At 41.5% G+C, this 20,585-nt stretch overlaps 1 protein-coding gene across 2 annotated transcripts in view; it reads right to left on the reverse strand.

Moving 5' to 3' along the window:
- Positions 1-20,585, reverse strand: part of NEK6 (NIMA related kinase 6) — a 91,251-nt gene that overhangs the window by 17,569 nt on the left and 53,097 nt on the right. For both annotated transcript variants that reach the window (XM_056860212.1, XM_056860211.1), the window contains exons 5-7: positions 14,099-14,209; positions 8,995-9,103; positions 7,728-7,835 (exon numbers count right to left, since the gene is read on the reverse strand). In XM_056860212.1, coding sequence (XP_056716190.1) covers positions 7,728-7,835; positions 8,995-9,103; positions 14,099-14,209 — 328 coding nt within the window. The remainder of the gene's footprint in view (positions 1-7,727; positions 7,836-8,994; positions 9,104-14,098; positions 14,210-20,585) is intronic.

Genomic DNA, 20,585 nt, shown 5'->3' on the forward strand with positions numbered 1-20,585 from the left:
CACCACTTAAGGAACATTCAACCAGCTTACAATCACCCCTTCCCCTCCCCACAACAGACACCCTGTGAGGTAGGTGTTGCTGAGAGAGCTGTGACTAGCCCAAGGTCACCCAGCTGGCTTCATGTGTGGGAATGGGGAAACAAATCTAGTTCACCAGATTAAAGTCCGCCGCTCATGTGGAGGAGTGGGGGATCAAACCCGGTTCTCCAGATCAGAGTCCACCACTCCAAACCACCACTCTTAACCACTACACCACGCTGCCATGCTGGCAATTAATGGGTGGCTTTGAAGGCCCACTTTGGGTAACAAGGCAGGTCACAATGTCTGAGGCAGAAATACTACAAGTCTGTTTCTCAAATAATAATATTAACTTTATTGTTAATGCTAATGAAATCAATCAGGCCCAGTGGAGATACTTTAGCTTGAATCTGGATTCAAGATGTTCCTCCACTATGAAGAACCAGCTAAACACATTGTCTCAGTTTCCCATCTGCAAAATCAAAACAGCAGCCACCAACTCGCGAATACACACTCAAAAGATTGTACTATGTCCTTTTCAAGTTGCACTATAAAGGAAAATATTAAGACTGACATGCAAGTTGGATTTCAGATGTCCACCCACAGTTTTGGTTATATAAGAAATACAATTTTGTGTTATACAAATCTCAATTGCTACCAAGAAAACACATCCAACCACAGAGTTCAAGAGATATCCTACTCCAAGTACAAATGACTATGCAACACTGTTCCAAAGTATACCAGTTCTGATTCTTGTTTCTTTGTTTTGAACAAATACATCCAAAATGTGAAAGTACTTCCCCTATACCCGCCAAAGACTGAAACTGCACTATTAATTCTATGTAGATTCATGGTCCCTGAGTTCAGTTATCCCATGGAACAGGTATTTTCTACCACCCTGTCCCAAAATAACTTCTTCCCTCGAAATCAACAATGCAGGAAGGGTGTTGAAGTTTTAAAATCCACTATGAATTTGATGTTCTCTTGTAGCTATCCACACAGGAAAGCCATCTGCTCCTGTGATGTAACAGGTAAGGCAAGTTGATAAGGGAAATAGCCCCTCTATTATCTTTTGAGTTCAGCTTCAATGTGGAGATGAAAAGTTCTCTGAACCCATCACTTTGGTGTCCTTTCAGCAGAAAATCATATGTCTAATTTTGAAAATGGCCATGGGACTTTAAATCCTCATATTAGGGCCATGTAGAGAGGAAGAAGAACTTTCTACACACTTGGGGAACTCTCAGGTTTGCTGAAAAATCTGAAAATGAAAGAAAACATAAGGGGATTTTTTTAAGGCTGAATCTTAACTAACAAGTTAAAGGAACTGCACATTCCAGAGATGCCCCTGTTAACAAGATAAACTTTGCAAGAATATGGAACCCTTGTGGTTTTTTGAAACTGTTCAATACATATGAAAAAGGAAAACATTCCACTTGGAAAATTCCAAATTGTTGTAAATTAAATTAAATTAAAATTCATAACCTATCAAACATGATATACATAAACTTTAAAATACACAGCCATAACACACGTCTTTGAAGTATTAGAAAACATATATATAAAACATTTCATCTGTTAATTTCTAACCATTCTCTAGCAAACTTTACTTGAATTAGCAAAGTTTTAATTCCAGATACCAATAAATCATCCCATAATTAAAAAAAAAATCAAACTGGGGTTCAAACTGGGGATATTTGTACTCTAACATCAAGATGCTGCCTGTCTTGTGCAAAGAACTAGTCCTAACCCTTGCTGTGAGAACCCTGCCTAAAATATCAGGGTGGTCAGGCAAGCAGAACAATAAAGAGGATGCTCATGTTTTCCATCAGAAATAGAAACTACATAAGAGTAGTTTTAATGTAGCGATGGCAAAACTTTTAGAGACCTAGTGCCCAAGCTGCAACCCAAAACCCACTTATTTATCGCAAAGTGCCAACACAGCAATTTAACCTGAATACTGAGGTTTTAGTTTAGAAAAAACAACTCGTACATTAACATCTTTTGTCTTAAAAGAAAAACACGATTAACAGTGGCCCACATCTATAATAAGGAGGTAGCACATACCCATCAGGGCTAGTAACCCGTGATGGACTTTTCCTCCAGAAATTTGTCAAATCCCCTCTTAAAGGCATCTAGGCTAGATGCCATTACCACATCCTGTGGCAAGGAGTTCCACAGGTTAATTACATGCTGGGTAAGTGGGTGTTCCTCTTTTAGTAGGGGATTTCATTGAAAGGTGGGAGGCGCCTCTCCAACCCCACCACGGGAATCACCTTCGCCACAGACTCAACAGGCTGCCGTCCGCGCCGCACCCTCACATCGCATGTGAGCCACCCGGCATGTGAGCCACCCTGCCGCATGTGACAGGGGTAGGAGGAAGAGCTCCCATTGGGCTGCTGGGCAGAGGGGCGGGTGAAGTGAGAAATGCCCTCAGGCATGCGTGGAGAGGGGGAGGGGAGCAGTTCGGCCCCACGTCCCTCTGGCTTTCTAGTAACAAACTCAGGCGAACTCTGTGCTGGGGCGTCGGCGCGCATGCCCACAGAGAGGGCTCTGAGTGCCACCTCTGGCACGCATGCCATAGGTTCGCCACCACTGTTTTAATGGATCAGGCTAAGGGTCCACCAAGTCCAGCATCCTGTTTCCCACTGTCACCAGTAAAAAGGCTCTGGAAAGCCCACAGGCAGGGCATAAAGGTTGTCCCCTGTTTATGGTCAATTAGTGGCATATTGTCTGTGAACATGGAAGATCCATTTAACCATCATGGCTAATAGCCACTGACAGACCCCTCCACCTCCATGAATTTGTCTAAACCTGTTTTACAGCAATCTAAGCGAGTGGACATCCTAACAGCTTATGGAAATAAACTCCATAGGTGATTTATGCATTTTATGAATTCTTCTTACTTAAATCTACTGCCATCAGTTTCAGTGGTGAGACTGAGCTCTAAATGTACACGTTAACTGTATAAATCTCTAGCCATTCCTGTCAACTCCACTGCCTAAATTAAAAAAGCTGCTTTCCAAGAGGAGGAAGAGACATAATAATAGATTTTAATGCCCAAAAGATGTAATATCACGGCAGTTTTTTTAGTCAAGACTTGATGTGTGATATACCCCCAAAGGAGGACTTTCAGAAGGAATTTCAGTCTACGGAAAAAACACACAGACTTTATGCACCTGTGTGCATCTGAAGTAGAATAATTCAACATTCCTCATATGGAACTGGTCAGAACTTCAACATAAGCTGAAAGAAGAATGAATAGTGCTAAAGAAACACAAGGACTTGTGTAGATGAGAGTGACTGAAGCTTAGTTGGAAAGGACTTTGCAGTCAGCAGATGTGCTGCATAGTCTTCACTGTCCCTACATTTATTCTCTGAAGGAGCAGCTGAAAATAAAATACCTGTTGGCAAAAAGCACATGGGTTTTCATGAGGCTTTCTGCTAAGCTATAGCTGAATCAATAGTGCTCTTCTGAAGAAAGAATCATGTACTCTGGAAGCAACAGGCTGATGGTCAAAGAAGTAGCAGTAACAGAATGCTGCATGCATGTTTGAATAAAGCCAATGTCACCATCATTCCTGTGGGGCTGACTGCTCAAACATGCTTCCCTTCCATGTTTGAATAAGGTTTTGGGGGTTTACTGGCATAAGGACTCCAAGTGTAGAATGATGTGCACCTGAGTTTATTCTGCCAGCATGCTGTCAGGTATTTGTTTAAATGGGCCTCACCCTGTCTTGCTTTATGTATGCTGACTTGCAGTGAAGAAACAGCAGCCTCAAAATCCAGCCATGTAATTTGTTGTGCAGAGCCTGCTGCTGCTCCAAGCGAGACATTCGCTTGTATCTTGCAAGAAGTGTATGGGCAAATCTTTCATTTTTCTTTCATTACCCCGGCATGTACTGTCACTTAATTTTTATGTATGCAATCCTTCCTGACAAATATGATCTGCTGCTGGGTAATTCATTTGACGTTCATTCTGTTCCTTGCTCTAATTATGGCTTCCATTTCTGACACAGAGGCGTCTACGCTGCCAGAGCCAGGAGTACACCTGTCAGACAAGTTGTGGTACTGCCTAATGCCCTTTTATGCCAGTCTGATGTTCGCAAATACAAAGAAAAAAATTAGGTGAATCTATTTGCATAAGCCCTGTGCTCAATTCATGGGTCAGCAGCCTTAGATATTAGAGTTCAAGATGGTTGCCAGGGCAACACTGAAATAGGGGGAAAATCCAATATCACAAGTAGAGCCATTGTGCATATGCATTTGCCATCGCCTCTTATCAAAATGTAAGTTTCCACATTAAAATACACCTGCAAGACTGTGCCACTAGGAAACAAATAACATGGCAAAGTACTTTAAATCAGGTAGGGTTTTATTTCGACTGTTAATGCAAAAATGCCAACCTATGTGTCAGATGTAGAAGTGAACTAACTTGGGTTTTGCTGGCATTCAGTTGCCTTTGGACTTGCTTCCTGGATGCCATTTCCCTGAAGTGCAGCAACAGTAGCCACCAAGGAGGGCTTCAGAGTATGTACTCTTGTCAATTCGAACCTGACATTGGTTGCCTGGCTTCTGGGTGGCACCAGATCCCATGTTCTAATTTATGCTTAATAACAGTAAAATAGGATGAATTCATAACACTTGACATGAACTAATTTTTGCCTTCAGCTGATGCAATTTTACATGGCTGTGAAGAAGGAGAATTCTTTGGTATGGCACAGCTTGCCCCCACACATACAGAAGTAGCATTTTTGCCATTTTCTGTAAAATTTACAAGAACACATACAATGTCTTTACCATAGCAACCAAGAGCTATGCATCTACTCAATTAATGCTATAACTTCAGGCTGTGATGGGGCAACAACTCCTTCGCTTAAAAAAAAAGATCAAGATGGACTCAAAGAGAATATGAGAAGTGGCACAAAGAAGGTAGATCAGATGGGTATCCCATGACCTGGATTGTTAAGAACAGGACATCAGGCACAACTGCAAAGACTTCTAGTGCAGCCTTGAGAGTATTTATTGTTTCCTTGTTCCTTCCAACTGTGGAGATCCCTACCAGGGTTCTGTGATATGGTTTTAGGGTGTCTTGTACTTAATATGATGTGAACTCCTCTGAGCCCGGCCGAAAGTGAGGGATGGGCAGCACACAAGTCTGATTAGACAGACAGACAGATAGACAGACAGACAAGAGGGTGTTTGAAACATGTTAATACTGTCAAGGAGGTCACTTCTTCCTAGAAAGATTTCACAGCTTGGCTGTTTGATCAACATTAATTTATTTGTATAGCCTGCCCCATCCAAAGAGTTTGGAGTGGGTATTGAAAGCAATACACTGTAAATAATAACAATAAAAACCCGAAAAAATCACTAGGTTGTATCTAATGACTCCCTTCCATTAAACAAGATATCTTCCTCCACTGAAGCAAGGTTCTTTCTATAAGAGGAAGACTCATTACAGTGGAAAGGAATCACTGGATCCAACCCATTGAAACTTACACCCTTTCCTCTGAGCACAAAGACCAATGACAACAGGCAGGTCTTATACAATGCTTCCAAAAGCAGCCTACACTTGGACTTGGCAAGTGTGCAGTGAGGAAGAGGCTGCAAATAAAGGAATGCCACTAATGCCACATGTCTTTGTGTCCTTGCTATCTGAACCTGACAGAAAAATTGTATTAAAAGGGTACTTTCTATTAAACAAACAGAGAAGCAACACTCAAAATAATGAAAATCTCAAATGAACTGCTCTTGTGAAGCTATATACTGTGAACCACCTGGCTATATATACTGTGAACCACCTGGCTGTATATTGTGAACCACCTGGCAAATAAAGGAATGTCACTAATGCCACATGTGTTTGTGTCCTTGCTATCTGAACCTGACAGAAAAATTGTATTAAAAGGGTACTTTCTATTGGACAAACAGAGAAGCAACACTCAAAATAATGAAAATCTCTCAAATGAACTGCTCTTGTGAAGCTATATACTGTGAACCACCTGGCTATATGTCATATGCATAACCTGTTTGAAAAAGTCAGATTTCTGATCCCCAAGCCCCCTTCCATTAATCATTCACATATTGTCTGCTATAATTTAAATATACAACTAGCAAGTACAGAAGACCTCAGAATCCCTGAACAATTTTGCCCTTAAACTGTGGAGAATGTTGAGTAAACAAGAAGTACCTTCACAAAGGAAGGGATATCAAAGGTCACAAAAGGATGCTTAGATATGAGTCCAGCAGCACCTTAGAAGGATGCTTAGTCAGAGTCTATACAAGAACTTTGCTACAGCAACTAACTTTGCTTGACATAGTTACTGAAACACACCTGATGATTCTATTTCTAGGACTTTAGAAGTCTCACAAGAATACAGCTAGGCTTCCTCCACAAAAGAAGGTACTAGTACATTCACTATGTCCTCAAGGGAGAGAAAACCAGCTATGTTCAAATGCACTTTTTCTCCAGTCACTCAAGTAGGATTTTGAAACATGCAGAGGAGTAGTCACAAGCCCCATCAAATACTTGGGGCATTTCAAACCCTTCAGTGATCGGAGCTCTTCAACTCATTGTGGCTTAGGTTTTCATTCTACAAAACTGAATCAGGGTTCACTCAATTGCATACTAAAACTGTATTTAAACACATTGTGTGGATCTTGAAAAACTAGTGTGCTAAAAGAGGTGAAGCAGAAGAAATGTGCAGATTTTTTAAAGCATACTCTCGGAATTTTCTCAAGGTGCACTGTGTCATTTCATAGCTTTAATGCAGATCAGTGGTCACCACAAAATGGCAAAGAAGCCAAATTTATTTTATACTGCTGTAAACCAGGGGTTCCCATGCTTTTTGAGCCTGTGGGCACATTTGTAATTCTGACACAGGAAGGTAGGCACAGCAACACAGTGTAAATCCTTGTGCTGTGCTGCCAACTGCTGCCAACGCAACTTTAAAAAAATCTGCACGGCCAATCAAATCTCCCATAGTCAATCAGAAGCCTTGCTGGGCAAAAATTCATGCTCAGAAGCCTCCCACCATCTCCTCCTCCTTGTACTTTACCATAACACTGATTTGTGGATACATCAAAATCAGCTCTCAGTGGTTTCTTCTCCAGATGTATTCTGAGACACACAATGCCAACTGCTGGACAAGTGTGATGCAGAGTAAATCTCAGAGCAACTTGATGCCTTCTCCAAGTGGAATGGCTATTAGAAGCCAGAAAAGGGACTGAAAACCATACCCTGCAGTCACCTAACCAGGCAGAAGAACTTCTGAATGGCCTCTAGGACCAAATGGGTACCACAGTTTATGCTTTCCAAAATGTCAAGGCACAACAGCTTTGCACAGCTCTCAGTGTTTTGAGGAGCACAAGCAATATTTGGAGGGGGGGGGGAAGGGTCACCATGGCGAACTGCAATAGACAGAACTCAGACTAGCCTTTGAAGAATGGTTCCAGAAGGGAACATATCACAATTCTTCTTTTCAGATCTTCATAGAAATTTGCTCACTGGCTTACACAGAACGTTTCAGATCTTTCAAAACTGCTAGTTGGGGCAGACAAGGGGAACAATGCTGCAGAGAAAGTAGCTTGTGAAGCTTTGGGTGTTGATTAAAGAGAGTGGAACCATTAATAGCTTTAAAAAACGACGTTTTTTTACAAACAAGTTTTCTCATGTTTAGGTGCCAACTGAGTTGGGTTATCATTAACATTACCTAAGGAATGTGCAGCAGTGGTTTTGGAGCTAAAGAAGCGGCCCAGTCCAAGATCTCCCAGCTTCACTACTCCAGTGGCTGTTATAAACACGTTGGCTGGTTTTATGTCTAGAAAACAGGAGAGAAAGAAAGGTCAATTTCCCCAAGACAGCTAACCAGTTTCCACAGTTTGCAACCTCATTCATAGGTCTCCCAAGGCATTTTCTTACTTCTTTTTAAAAGCAGGAACATTTCTCAGTATATTGTGCATACCAAGTAGAAAGTTGTGGGGCAAGTTAAACATTTTTCCCTCAAACACATGTACACAAATCTAAGTTTATACTGAAACACCACAGCTGCACATAGTATATTATTCTTTGAACGAATAGTTTTCTTTTGCAAAACCAATTAACATTTTCATAAAGCGACAATAAAGACACTCTCACCTGGACATACATAACAAACAAAATATCCCTAATTAATTGTGTTAAAAAAGTGAAACTATTCATAGCAAGAGCACTCCACCCTTTAATTCTAGAAATATTGTATGTTGGTAAGGATGTCACAGCTGGGAGGTTTGCAGAAAGGGGTTTCTTGAGCACCAGTTTCACATCTGTAAAACAGGAAAAGAAATAGTAGCCTGCCTCATGGGTTTCCTGTGCTGTTTACAATGGGATGAAAGAAAAGCCCTTTGAGATCTATTGGTGAAAAAGCACTACACAGGAACCTTGAAAGAACAGAATACTGTGCGGATTCAGCAAAACGTTTGCTACATCTAAAAGATGACAAATTTGAGAACGGCAGCAGGACAAGCATCTGTTCCTTTGTGGCACATTTGTATTCCCCAAAGTGTCTTTCTTTCAAAACACTGACTGTGCATTTAAAAAGGAGAAAAAAAGATTGTTTTTTGGAGGGAGCCTACTGTCTGCATTAGTCCAGAGCCTCTAAGGAGGACCCTTGTACTGAAAGGGCATCGTTGCTCAGAGTTTGCTACACCCACTACCCTCAACATTAATGCCTCTGCCACCATTCTAATGGAGGCTTTGACACTTCTACCAAATATCGGTGATGGTGACTGGAGGCAACTCATCTTCATAATCCCCCTGATCAGCTTAGGCTGAATGCTTTAACAATCAGGCATCAGGCTCAAGGAGAAATCCATCTTGCAAGCTCCACTGTCTCTCTAAACACACTGGCTGAACATCAGCATAATTGTTTTTGAATGTAGGCGCTTACTAATTGGAACATTATACTATTATTCAGCGAAAAGAGACTGAATTAATGTTACCTCTGTGCATCACCCTGCGGGAATGCATGTGTTCAACTGCACTGCACAACTGCACAAAGTATTTCCAAACCGTTCTTTCTGGGATTAGCCGCTTCTGCTTTTTAAAATACTGTGGAGAGAAAATAAAAACAAGATGAACAAAGCAGCTACATGTCCCTGTCTCTCTACTCTGGCAAGGCAAGCATGACTGCCAGCTGCCACCTCGCTAGCGTCCTCAGCACCATCGGCAGAGAAGCTCAGCCTCCTCTTAGCAGTTAACTCCTTGCCTGTGTGTATAAACTTCAATGCAATTCACTAATTAACAGCATTATGAAAAAGATGCTTAAATAGGTTTGACATTTTTGAATGGACACCAATTATAATTAGCATTAATCTTGTTAATTACCATGCAGAACATATTTAATGCCTCAAAACAACAAATGTCGGGCATACTTTTGTCTGAAGAACAAAAGGATTTCTCTGTTTTTTTAAAAAAAAATTTTTTGAGGATGTTCATCATCTGTTTTCAACATAACAAAAGAATTCTCTCTTTAGCAGGTCAACGAGCCCTAGAATATTGGGCCATGGCGTACTCCGCCAGATCATGTGTGGCAGAACTTCCTCAGCAACCGCACATGGGTATAAAAGCCCAGGAAAGCTGACACATCCCAAATCAAGAAAGTCACAGGATATCTTGCATATTTATATACTATCTCTCAAAACACATTGAGTAACATTGGAGCCTATGTACACATATATGCAACAGCGATTCTGCACACAGAATTAAGCAAATTAGTATTCACGTTGTGGCTCATTTGTATATTATTCTGCTTTCACTATCTATTTTCTTCCAAGAATTTGGAATTCTGGCAAGAAATAGGGCTGCAAAAGTAAAGAAAAGGTGGCTGGATGGGAAGTAAGTCCTAGGAACAACAGAGTAATAAGGCACTGAATCTGCTTTCACTACAACCAGCTGAATTACAAAGACTGACCATTGACTACAAGCTGGAGACTCAAGGTGTCAGTTTTGGCACAGATAACAGATGCCACACACACAGTGCATACATACACATACCCTGCAAACCTATCATTAACATTTCTTTCTATTTCATCCTGTCCCCTCCATATTATCTTTGTTAGCAGAGCTATTACAACAAATCTGTTCATAAGATGTCAGATACTAGGCTTCCTTGCTGTTCATGAATTTATGGAGTTAACCATCCTCCTGTCTCAGAGACGGAGCCTACCTAAACTATTTCCAGAAAACACTGCATTCAGAGCCCCCCAATGGGATGCCCATGAGTGCATGGTGCCCACCAACACTCTTCCTGGTGCCTTGCCAGGTGTTTTTACAAATCGTACAGGGCCAGTAAGGTTTTTGTCCAGCAGTGCTTTGGATTAGCTGTGCAGATTTTTTAAAACTGCTTTTGTAGCTGCTGCAACCATAGCACAAGGATCTTCACTGTAAGACTGAAGGTAAGCTGTGTGTATAGAAGAAATTCTTTTTAAACAACAAGTTAATTTTAAAAGGCATTAGGTTAGTCAGAGTTTCTTCCTGAAATGCTTAAGTGTTAGTATCAGATTTTTGCATAACCACACTCCCTGAGGCTGGTGCCACCTCCAAGGGCAGCCATTCTGAGGTTGGCACCACCTCCAGGGGAATTAATTTGAGGCTGTGCCCACTACTCTGTATCAGAATTCCGAAGGTGCCCGCAGGCTCAAAAAAGCTGGGGACCCCTGGCTGAGGGTGTGCCCAGACGTACCAAATGTTTTAGAGGAGGCGGATGTAGAAGGACTTCCATAAGTAAATAAAATGTATGTAAGTGAGCAATCCCCCCTTCAGGTAACAATCTATACTTCTGCACTTTTGGGGTATGCTGCAATCACCTTCACTCTTGACACCAACTTTAGTTTTAGACCACCACACAATATTGATGATTGTGAATAATGATCCTAAGGCAGCCACTGAAAAGAGGTGATATTTAGAAACTTCTCTCCATACGTTCAAACAGAAATTCAATCTCTTCAGGCACTTCCAATGAAGAGCCAAGGAAATCTTATGCATTTTAGTCATAATAGCTTTTGCCAGCATTTCCTGTTGGAAATACAATGTCTAGTGCACAAAGATTGATTAAAGAAAGGAAGATCAGCAGGGGGCAGCAAGTGTGAGAGTTGGATAGATAGAAAGGTTGTGATCCTTCTCCCTTCTCTTCTTGTGTTCTTGTTTGTTCCCATAATGCACCCCTCCTCTACCTTCTAGTTACAGTGAAAGAGAGGAATAACAGGCCGCATGTTGCCCTGTTAGTTATGGACCCTAGTTAGAAATAAGCCTGTCTCTCAGTCGTTTACCAAGTTTGTGATTTCTGAATAAACTCACTTTGTTTAGTCCTTTATCAGGATCATTCTTAAGAAAAACTCAATTTCCTTCATTTCCAAGCAAAGCCTAGTATGAGATACTGCAGAGCAGCAGAGGGCAAAAAGTATTATTTATTCCCTAACACTAGCTTCGTTCTCATTGAAACATGTAGGGAAGGGTACGCTAGGCCACAATTAGCAATCTTTTTAAATGTCATGTCCAATAAGATTTCCCTGACATTTAACAGAAAGTCAAAATTCTCCAGTGGGTTGTACTGCAAGCAAACCCTCAGTTACATCAACTTTATAATGCCTCATAAATAATGCAGATGACAGGGGCAGAGCAAAGAGGATCCCTGGGTTTGGGGTGTATTGGTTTTAAAACCATCTTCTGAGTGTCACTACTGCTATTTCTACCACCTCCCTTAACACATAGGAAAGAAAGGAGGGGGAAGTGGTAGGTGTTTCCTGACAATTAAAGTCTCAAAACTTGGGTTCTATTTAAAAGATGAAATACTATCTTTCCTTTCAAAGGTATAATGTACAGTAAGTACCACAAATGGTACATATGAGAGCCACAGTAATAAACCCATAGCAGAGACACGGAACAGGGATGCATTTACAGACATGCAACTCAATAATGTTTGTCAGTGCATGGAGGAAATACAAGAAATACATAAATGAATAGGCAGACCAAAGGTGTCAAATATACTTGTTGACAGCAGCTACACTGGATGGTGCTCAGTTGATAATCATGAGGAGCCATTATAGTATTAGCCACATTAACAACCGTTTCCTTATTTATTATACTAAAATGCTTTCACACTTAATATTGTGTACTGCTTATTTATTTCAAATATTTATATGCCTGCCTTTCTCCTGAGCGCCTCAGGAGCCAAGGAGGGTAACAATATAAAAACAGTTTGATAACATACACATAAAAATAACAGATATAAAACATTAAAAATCAATTTAAAAACACCTTATGCTCCCAGCAGCAGGGTATTTCCCCTTTATCCAGACTTGGTCTGCCCCAAAAGCTGTCTGGAAATATTCTGATTTGCAGCTTTGCAATAAAGCCAGGGTGCTAGGAGCCCTCCTCACCTCTTCTGGGAGGATGTTCCAGTGGCATGGGGCAGCCACTGAGAAAGCCTGGGAACAGAACGCTGCTACACGTGCCTTAGATGGGGGGAGGGTACTGCTAGTAGACCTTCCTGGGACTTATGAAGCTGCTGCATGGGTATATACAGAGACAGGCCATTCTTGCATGTGGACCACAGGTCATAAAGGGTGTGGTGGAACAGCCTTGCTCTGACCTGCAGGCCCTATTCCACCATATCCTCCAAGATGTCTTGGCCCCAGTGGCTGCCCAAGGTCTCTGCCTGGCACATGCTACCCACATGGTTTTCCCAAAACCTGAAGGGGCTTCTCTCTCCTTCTCTTGGTTCAACTGCTGCCACCATTTGGCTTTTTATGAAGTGCCCACTGATGGGGCCAGCATACTGTTTCACACAATGGCTAACCAACTACCTTGGGGGTCCCACTGGCTAATCCCAGGTAACAAATGGACTACAATAATTTTCCACGAACTGTTGTTTCTGGATCATCAAGGGCAGCCCCATATAGAGCATGTTACAGAAATCTACCTAGGATCAGCATGGCCAGATCAGGTATCTGCAAATAGGGAGCCAGCTTCCTAACTGAACGTAGCTAGGAAGGAACATTTCCCTGTCATGGATAACTCTTTATCCAACAGGAGACAAACAATCAACAAGGCTTTAAGCAAAAGTTGCACACCATCAAGCATAAGAAGCGTAATCCCATTTAAATCAGTAGCCCTTCCAACCAGTATCACCTCCATCTTATCTGGATTCAGCTTGTATTTGTTCTTCGAAGGCTATGCCCCCTAATCTATCGAGCCACACACCTGTCTTTTGTCAAAAGCAGCGGATGGCCGCTCCCCACCTCCCAATCTCTTATGAGTGGTAGGTGGGATAATTCACAACAGGCACTGACTGGGACTAGCACAAAAATCACCCTAAGGACAAAAGCAGGGCTTTCATGGTATTGAGAAAAGCCCAAAACCTGGCACTAAGGAGGTGGCAAGCTTCCTAGAGTGATTATTTACTATCATCTCAGATCAGCGTTGGCAAAACAGGAAAGTATGAGAGGCCACATCTGTTCTCACAGGGGATGCCTGTCTCAAGATTAACATGTCAAAGAAACTATTAAAAAACAGGTGATAACAGCTGAGCTAAAGCTAGTTGCACAATGCAAGGATTCCTGAAAACAGCAGAAGAGAAAAAGCAGCCATCTGAAACATCTCAGGCCTAAATCCAAGCAGGCAAAGAAGGTCAAGAGGTGTTTTTTTTAAGCCTTCAGTTGCTCCCTCCCAATTAAAAGTGCTTGTCAATTGAAAAGCTGCTTGGTCAACTTGGCCTAGGAGGGAATATCCTGTCAGAAATCTGCATTTTCAGTGGCATCAAAATTAGACTTTGGTATGGATTGGCTCAGACACCTAAGCTCTTGGTGTTGCACCACTCTTAAGAAATTCAGAATTTTTTTCTAATGTAATAATGGAGTCAAATGCATCAGCATTTATGACATTTACTGCATCTCTACTTTTTGAAATGATTGAGAAGCCCCAATTCTTTTACACATTGGCAAAGAAGCCACTAGGTTCAGCTTCCTGTTTGTTTCCCAGATGCTCTCCGCTCCCAGCCTCCACTTCAGAGTAATCTTCCAGCCTAAGTAATTAACGTGTCCTTACCTTAATCATCTGAGAGAGGTCACCTGCATCTGCCAGTTCCAGAACAATGTTAAGTTCATTGTCTTCAATAAACGAATCCAAATACTTGATTATGTTGGGGTGGTTCAATTGCTGCAAATACAGAGGAGGAGGTCACCTTGTGAATGTACAGGTTCAAAAAGGCTCAAAGATATAGAGACACAAAATGCAGGTAAAGCAGTAACTACTCAGATGACAGATTTCACAACACCCTGTGACCAAATATTCAAAGTTAGGGGGCCCCTTCCCATTCTCTGACAAATCTAATTCTGCTACAGACTCCCTGCTACCTAGCTCCAGAGAGCTGAAAATGCTTTAAGAGTGACCATCTGTTGCCCTGACACAGATATTATCAATTTTTTTCTGCCGCCAAGTTGCTGCCAATTTACATCGACCTCATTGAATTTTCAAAGCATTTTCAAAGAATTTTCAAATACAGAGGAGGTTTGCCATTTCCTGCCTCTGCAAAGCAATCTTAGACTTCCTTGGTCATCTCCCATTCAAGTACTAACTAGGGCTGACCCGGCTTAGCGTCTGAGATCAGGCTAGCCTGGGCTATCCAGGTCAACACAAGGTGATCCATATAAGCCTTTATTTCCTTAAGCACAAGCAGAACCACACAAGTTTATTAGAGATTTTTCTCTCCTCCTCCAATGCTATGTTTAATGTTTAGGATTTGGGGGGGGGGGAATGTTTTGAATAAACAGAAACATCCTTCAAGAATATATTCTGGAATGCTGAGAATATCTCGTGTGTGTGTGTTAAGTGCCATCAAGTTGCTTCCGACTCATGGCGACCCTATGAATCAGTGTCCTCCAGAATATCTCATACCCACATAATAACTCTTTAAACTAATGTTTCCTATTCCTTATGTGTCTCTAACCTTTTATCACACACAGAATAGGAATGCTTTCCAAGCATGCACCCCATTTGAAATTAACATGTTCCTCTAAAATATTTATGAAAAACCCACATGGCTTAAATTACACATAACTTCCCAAACCCAGAAAAATGATCTTAGAGGGGGAAAGTCCCAGTGAGCTAAAGCCAGGGGTGGGGTGCAAAAAATGACTGCTCACAGTCCACCCCAGGAGGCAGATGCAGCTTCTCCAGCTTTTGACTAATTTGAGTTGCATTTCTCTCCATATCTCACTTGCCAAAACCCAGTAAAAATAAATTGGAGAGAAGGTGCAGCAGGGAGAAGTAGGCATTTCATCAAACTGCTGTTTCTGTGTGCCTTTTTCATGGGTTACCGAAGTGACATAAATGCCTTTATGATCAATCAGGTTAATCACTCATCTCTGTAGTACGTTTCCATACTACCTTCCTCCAAAGAGTTCAGGGAGGCCTATGTGATTCGCTCTTCCCCATTCTCACCTCACAATAACTTTGTATGGTTAGACAGAGAGAATGACTGGCCCAAGATCTCCCCATGAGTATCATGACAAAGTAAAAATGTGAACTCAGATTTTCCAAATCCTAGTCCAACACTCTTAACACTGTCTCTCACATGGGAATAGGTGAAGCTCCTTCATACTGCCCGGATGCCTGCTTGCATTAGAATTTTAAAAAATGTGTGCTGGTACCTAATAGAAGAGTCATCCCACAAATCTGAGATTTGAGGTGCTTCCCACAAGGAAGTTGGACATTTCTAGCCAATGATGATCAGTCACATCTTACACAAGACAAAAACTCTAACTCACAGCTGTTCCTGATATTGAATGCATGTTGGGCTTGGATGTAACAGTTTTCTTAAAAACCACTATCCTCCACATGAGCCTGCTTTCAAGCAAAGGTTGTCATAGGTTCTTCACTGGATGCCCCTGCCTTTCAAGATTAGAAAGCATCTACAGGAGATCATCTTCTCTATGACAGTGCCCTGAGGGTGGACCATCTTTCTCTTTTAGGTGTCAGGCAAAATCTGCCCCCTTGGAGGTTAGTTTTAATTTCTTTTTTGTTTTGTATTTACATGATATTAGGGAGAGAGAGAGTTCCCTGTTTTCAGAGCTGCTTTTATTAGTTTAACTGACCCCGCTTCATTTATTTTGTTACTCCTACTGTGGCTGTTTTATTTGTTATTTAAGTGCTTGATAATAGTTTTATGAATTTATGCACTGTCCTTGAAGACAAATTTTCATGGAAGGGTTGGGGCGAGGATTTTTAATAAAACACCCAGAAAGGATAATTATCAGACTATCAAACCTCCCCAAAACCTGATACTATTCAGATCTTCTATGTCCAGTCTTCTTACCTTAAAAATAGGCAAAGCAGAAACTCTGATTACCTACTTTATTAAATTCAAGTTACCTCCCCCCAATCCCATTCCCTGAACTTACTACTCAGATAAATGCTCTTTCCATATCATCACTGACTTGTATCTGCATGCACATGAGTAATAAAGACAGTGAATGCATCACTACCAGTATATGCAGAAAGCTATATCAATCTCTGCCTTCAGAAAGAAAAAAAGAACTACAGAACCTTCACTCCAGCTTATTCTTAAATGCATATAAATACTCTGGTTTGGCCGACTGCTGTTCTCTCATTTCTTTAATGCTGCCTAAAAGTTTGATGGAAGTGAATGCCTGATGTGTATGCAGAGCAACGCTGTCAGCAAGATGCATGCAAAAAAGCAAGTGGTCTCTAACTGGAAGGAAGGATGCTGGCAGGCCAGCTAATGATTAGGGCCACATTACTGGGCTGTCTCCACTCATTTTGCAGTTGAGGAACTGGAGAGATCAGGATGAGCTAGCTCCCAATTGCTAAAGGTTTCCTTAATTAACGTATTAAGCACAAAATACTTACGGTATGTGTGATTTCGAGCCACACATGTGTACCCTTCTTATTCAACCCCCTCTTCCCACCCTCAAAATTAGAACGATTACACTGAAAAACAGGAGTTACAGCACATCTGCCAAGTCCTTCCCAGAAAAGGCTATCGAATCTAATTTTGTCTCTATAGAACTGGACAAATTTGTTTAAAGTGCAGTTCACAGAAAATTTAAATATAGGGTTTGGAGTGAGGCGGAAGCGAGGCACAAAGATACAAATCTTGCAGGGACACAAAATTCCCAGAAGGCAAGTTGGTTGCTTGGCAAGCATACAGACCAAAATAAATACATGTAGCCCTCTGTACCATCCACAAACCAGTGAAGAAAACTCTAATTCAACCCATGAATAATGCTTTGCTGACCTTTGCAAACTAAGGAGCCTTTAAGAGAAGTTAGTTAGAGCGGTTCCTCAGTGGAACAGGCTTCCTCGGGAGGTGGTAAGCTCTCCTTCCCTGGAGGTTTTTAAGAAAAGGTTAGATGGCCATCTGTCAGCAATGCTGATTCTGTGACCTTAGGCAGATGATGAGAGGGAGGGCATCTTGGCCATCTTCTGGTCACTAGGGGTGTGGAGGGGGGAGGTAGTTGTGAATTTCCTGCATTGTGCAGGGGGTTGGACCTGATGGCCCTGGTGGTCCAACTCTATGATTCTATGAGAAAAAGAATGGCTTCTAGCATTATAATTACTAATTGCTTAAAACCTCTTCTGTATTTAATTTCACATAATACAGTATAATCACATTTACACACTGGCAGCATCAAATCTTCACTTCCTACAGTTAAACCTACAGTTAAACCTAAAGCAATTTGGGTAATGTTTCATTTGTTCTTTTTGTTGTTGTTGTTGTTGTTAAGTTTCAGATGATGCTTTATATGCATCCTGGGTCAGATACAGCTGGTTACGTTTACTCTAGAAAAACTAGCACGGCCCTTATCATAAATTACGGTAAATCATATAAGCATTTACAGTTTTTGTCACAGCTTAAGAACTACAAAACAACATTTTCCAGGCACATTTCAAAGCTGTGCTGAGATCCTGCATCTCTGGGCAGAGACTAGCTGGGAATTTAGACATTAGAATTTTACTCCTTTCCATAAAATGGCCCTAAAAATCTATCATGAGGACCCAAAAACTGCATATTGAATACAGACAATATGCCTGAAGCTGTTGCTAAAGCAATATATATATTTTTCCTACATCTGCTTTTGTATAGCAGAGCAAAATGTCCTTCAGTTTACAAGTAACTGTAAGAGCAATCATCGGGGAGCCATCAATTAATAAGTGATGAGTTGCAGATATTGATTTGACAAGTTATTAGCTGTGTAAGAATGAACGAAGTGTGTTCCAATTGCTGATGCTGACAGACAGAGCAAACAGCGCAAAGCACTCATCTTGGAACCCTCCCTTGCCTCTAAACAAAACCTTGAACATCTCTGCCCTCTCCTATACTCCGTGGGAAAACTCTGGCACCTGCACCAATTTACCAGAAAATGCTGACCTGCATCATGTCATTAAAAAATGCTTCTTGGGTTGACATTAAGATCTTTGCTCTAATACGTCCAGCTTTTCAGAGCTGAATTATATACATCTTGGGCAAAGTCTGTCACATTTGCTTGCACTTTTCACTCAAAAACTTGGATACATTTGAAAGGAATGCCCAACAGGCAACATTTACTAAGAGATCTCTTGTGCATTTGCAATACAGTACAATTGATCAAACTGACTTTTTAACCACGCTTTGAGCAGCAGCTATGAAAGTGTTTCACCAGCAGGGACTGTTCTTAGCAATTCTTCATAATACTTCCCAACAAAATGTGCGATGAGAAGAAGTGGGCTCCTACGTGGGCCCCAAAATTCACAAAGGTCTTGTGAGGCAACCGTCACAGAGCAGGGAAAATGAACTGATGCCCTCAGCAATGTTCTTATAAAGGGGAGATTCTCAAGCTTGGCAGCAAGGGTCTTGAAGGGCGTGCTGCAGCTCAGGTGGGAGCCTTGCACAAAGAGCCACTTTCAAAGCCAATCTGATCACTTATGTCCCATTGCAAGCAATCATGAGCCAGGACCAAGGAGCAATAAGGAATCTACCACTGATGCCTAGGCAACACGAGTTATAGCAAACGGTTTCTGCAAATGCTGATCCCCCTGTACCTATCTGCCTCCTTGCCCCTACCCAAATCCCTCTGAGTCCCAAGGGTTTCAAAATATACCACTGTTCCATTTACTATTTGGTACCACAACTTTTCCACAGACTATTCTTAGATTCTACCACCAACTAGATTTCAAGCCACCAGTTTATTTTCCCAGCTGCACTATCCTTGGTCTGTCTGTAGAAGGCCAAATCCAGCAACATCTTAGCAATTTGGTCTCTGGTCACTGTGAGTCTTCTCAAGTGTAGCCCAGATGGAAAACAATAAAAAAGAAATGAGATTCAAGTTATGTGCCTGCCACTCCATCTTAAAAGCAGACACTTCTGCACACAATTCAGCAAACCTTGTAGAGGGGTCTCAAAAATAACACTTTAAAAAGTTAATGTGGTAATCTCAGCATTTTACAGCCAGATGTGGTTCCTGCTTTATCAAATGAAGCTAGGCATTTATCTGGCTACACAAGGACAGCCCTTGGGGGCTCAGGAAGACACCACGAAGTCAAGTGGAGGAAAAATTCCTTCAGAAAATACAAGGGATACTGGCACATAATAAATGCAAATGCTAATTATCCAACCATATCATCATCTCTCATTTCTCTTCACAGCCAAGCTAAAACAACATTCACAACTTAACATCTGTCTCCCTGGTGAGCTTTACACAGGAAGATCTGCAGTTGCCTCTGGACATCTTATACGGTAGGGCTGATAATTGACCATCTATATTCCCCCATCATCCTGTGTATTTTGATTTCACTTGCCCATGATTCTAACACATGTGGACATTTTGGCCGGAATTCATCGAAAAGCATATGGAAGTGCCCACCCCCACCTTGTTTTGCACCCCAAAAGCAGTGAAGACTTTTCAAATTGTTTAGCTTGGCATTCTTTGCTTATTCCTCACTATCTACCTTGCCTCACACAGAATAGCTCTGATGTAATCTCAGTTCATTGGCACTGTTGCAACACAGCTAAAATTCAGGTCGAGGATTTGGGTTGGGCATTACCAACATAAAAGGGGTACCGCTTCAGCATTCTCCTGATGAAAAACCTATGAGCAGTAGCAGGATGCTCCATTAAAGCACACCTTAGTCAAATGCAAGGTCTGCCATACTGGGTGATCTGCACAATTCTCTGTGTTTCAGTGGGAACAGCTGCAAAGTAGCTAGGGCCAGACAGAACACTTCCAACTGATCTTCAGAGAATTAGATAACTCTAACACTTCTTAGACCAACCTGTAGCCTAAGGAAGTGTTGGCAAAGAGTCAGAAACTTAATGAGTACTTTCACTAAGCTGGCAGGTTGAAAGAAACCAAAACTTTTACAATACTGACTTATCCATGCTGAAAGCTTTTGGCAGGTTTCTCAGCAATGGTATGAAAAAACAGGCAGCACTTATGGAACAACTTTAGTGAGTAAATTTGAAGTCAACTATCAAATTACTAAGATGTCCAATGAACTTTTGACAAAACTCTTTCCCCCCACTCTTTTGCCGTCA

This window comes from Euleptes europaea, chromosome 14 (genome assembly GCF_029931775.1).
Source record: "Euleptes europaea isolate rEulEur1 chromosome 14, rEulEur1.hap1, whole genome shotgun sequence".
Taxonomy (NCBI): domain Eukaryota; kingdom Metazoa; phylum Chordata; class Lepidosauria; order Squamata; family Sphaerodactylidae; genus Euleptes; species Euleptes europaea.